This window comes from Argentina silus, assembly GCF_951799395.1.
Source record: "Argentina silus genome assembly, chromosome: 8".
Taxonomy (NCBI): domain Eukaryota; kingdom Metazoa; phylum Chordata; class Actinopteri; order Argentiniformes; family Argentinidae; genus Argentina; species Argentina silus.
This window is the reverse complement of record NC_139662.1, coordinates 11,112,172-11,114,671: the sequence shown is the minus strand read 5'-3', so window position 1 is coordinate 11,114,671 and position 2,500 is coordinate 11,112,172. Positions and strand designations below refer to the sequence as shown.

The window sequence follows — 2,500 nt, the reverse complement described above, 5'->3', positions numbered from 1 at the left end:
CACACACTAGAACCCACACAATAGAACACACACTAGAACACACACACTACAACACAGACTACAACACACACACTAGAGAACACACACACTAGAACACACACAATAGAACACACACTAGAACCCACACTAGAACACACACTAGAACACACACACTACAACCCACACTAGAACACACATACTACAACACACACTAGAACCCACACTAGAACACACACACTACAACCCACACTAGAACACACATACTAACAACACACACTAGAACCCACACTAGAACCCACACTACAACCCACACTAGAACACACACACTACAACCCACACTAGAACACACAATAGAACACACACAATATAACACACACTAGAACCCACACTAGAACCCACACTAGAACCCACTCTCACCATGATATTGGAGGTGTAGGCACTGTTAATGGCAATAGCGTTGACCAGTATTTCGAGGGTCCTGGGGTTGACCTGTCCTGGGTCCGGGACAGACCGGTGGTGCTGGTCACCTGCAGATCAGAACCTTTATACAGCTGTTTCTTCACAACAAGCCATATGATTGGCTGAGGGGTGTATGAAACTGGGCTTTATTCCCTGATACAGTAACAGCTGTGATTTTACCTGTTTATTGTACGTTGCAGTAATATCCCTAACATTCATATTACAAAGATTTGTTTATCATGTTACCTTGACAACAGTGGTGGTTTTGAGAACTATATTTCTGAGCCCAGGGCTGAAACTTCCACAATCTATCACGAAGGTAAAGCCTAATCCTAGACTTACCCTCTTAGAAAAAAAGGTCGTAAAAAGGTTATTTTGCTGTCCCCGTGGGAGAACCCTTTGGAGAACCCACGTAGAACCCTTTTGGGTTCCATTCAGAACCTTTTGTGGACATGTTTTTGTTCTACACGGAACCCAAAAGGGTTCTACGTGGCATCTCAACAGGTTCTTCAAAGGGTTCTTCCACGGGGACAACCAAAGAAACCTTTCCGGTTCTAGGTAGCACCTTTTCTATCCAAGAGGGTACCTCGACTAAAAGGCATTCCATTGAAAATACGTTTTACTTCAGGAATGGGTCCAGTTCATCTGGGTCCAGGAAGCCAACCAGAATACTAACAACAGGTGCGAAAGATGACAGAATCAAAATAATCAAATGAAAATCCCCAAATGAGACCTAAGTATGTCTGGACCACGGTCATGCGGTTGGTGGTCAAGGTGCCCGTCTTGTCGGAACAGATGGCCGTGGCGTTGCCCATGGTCTCACACGCATCCAGGTGACGAACCAAGTTATTGTCCTTCATCATTTTCTATAGCGGAGAGAGAGAGAGAGAGGGAGGGAGTGAGGGAGGGAGGGAGGGAGAGAGTGAGTGGGTTGTGTATTGCACACACAAACTTGATTGAGAGGTAACCATCTCCCTCTCTCAATCAAATGAACCAAACACACACACACACACACACACACACACGCACACACACACACAAACACACACACACGCTCACACGCACGCACGCACACACACACACACACACACACACCTTGACGGAGTATGCCAGGGAGATGGTGACAGCGAGAGGGAGACCCTCGGGGACTGCCACCACTAGAACTGTGACTCCGATGATGAAGAACTTGACAAAGTACTGGACGTAGACGGGGGTACACTCTGCCATCCACACATGACCTGCAGGACACACCCACAGCAACCTTTAAACATGTGTGTGTGTGTGTGTGTGCGTGTGTGTGTGTGTGTGTGTGTGTGGGTGTGTAGGTGAGCGAAGTGTGCGTGTGTGCATGTGGGTGTGTGCACGTGTGTTGTGTGGGTGAGCGAGCGAGCGTGCGTGTGTGCATGTGTGTGTGCGTGTGTGTGTGTGTGGGGGTGAAAACCAAGGTAAAACCCACAGACCTTCTACTACGAACGTCTCGATCACAAAGTAGAGCACCAGGATGATCACTGTGATGGCTGACATCACCAAGCCTGCAGAGGGAGGGAAGAGATTGGCATTCTCCTGGTAACCATTGGTCAAAGATCTCTGTCACTCATCTCATTCTACACCGGGATTGGCCGGTGTCTCTGTCACTCTCCCCTTCCCCTCTGCTATTGGTCAGCGTGGGTACTGTACCTGCTTTGCCGATCTGCACGGCCAGTTTGGTGAGTTTGCCCTGCAGAACGCTCTTCTCCTTCTTATTGACATTTGTTTTCTTCTTTTCTTTCTCCTCCACATCCCCTCCCTCTGCACTCTTCAGAGGCTGCATCTCCATGGCAACGCCCCCGTCCTGCTTCTTGGCTGGAACAGACACGCATTTACACACACACACACGTACACACACGCGCACACACACACACACACACTATTGTCCGACAGGGGTTCCATGGTAAACACATCTTCTCCTCTCTCTACCGTCCAACTCATTCACATCCTCCTTTACTAACCCCCTTAACACTGACCCCCGAGTCCCTAACCCCCGTTAGTCCCTCCTTCACACTCTTTTACTAACCATAACCCC

The 2,500-nt window shown here is 48.5% G+C and overlaps 1 protein-coding gene across 1 annotated transcript in view; it reads right to left on the bottom strand.

The window, feature by feature from the left end:
* Positions 1–2,500, bottom strand: part of atp2b3b (ATPase plasma membrane Ca2+ transporting 3b) — a gene marked incomplete at both ends in the record, with an annotated part of 29,910 nt that overhangs the window by 18,092 nt on the left and 9,318 nt on the right. The window contains 5 exon segments of the mRNA XM_083676027.1: positions 397–506; positions 1,172–1,304; positions 1,534–1,676; positions 1,899–1,970; positions 2,116–2,280. Coding sequence (XP_083532153.1) covers positions 397–506; positions 1,172–1,304; positions 1,534–1,676; positions 1,899–1,970; positions 2,116–2,280 — 623 coding nt within the window.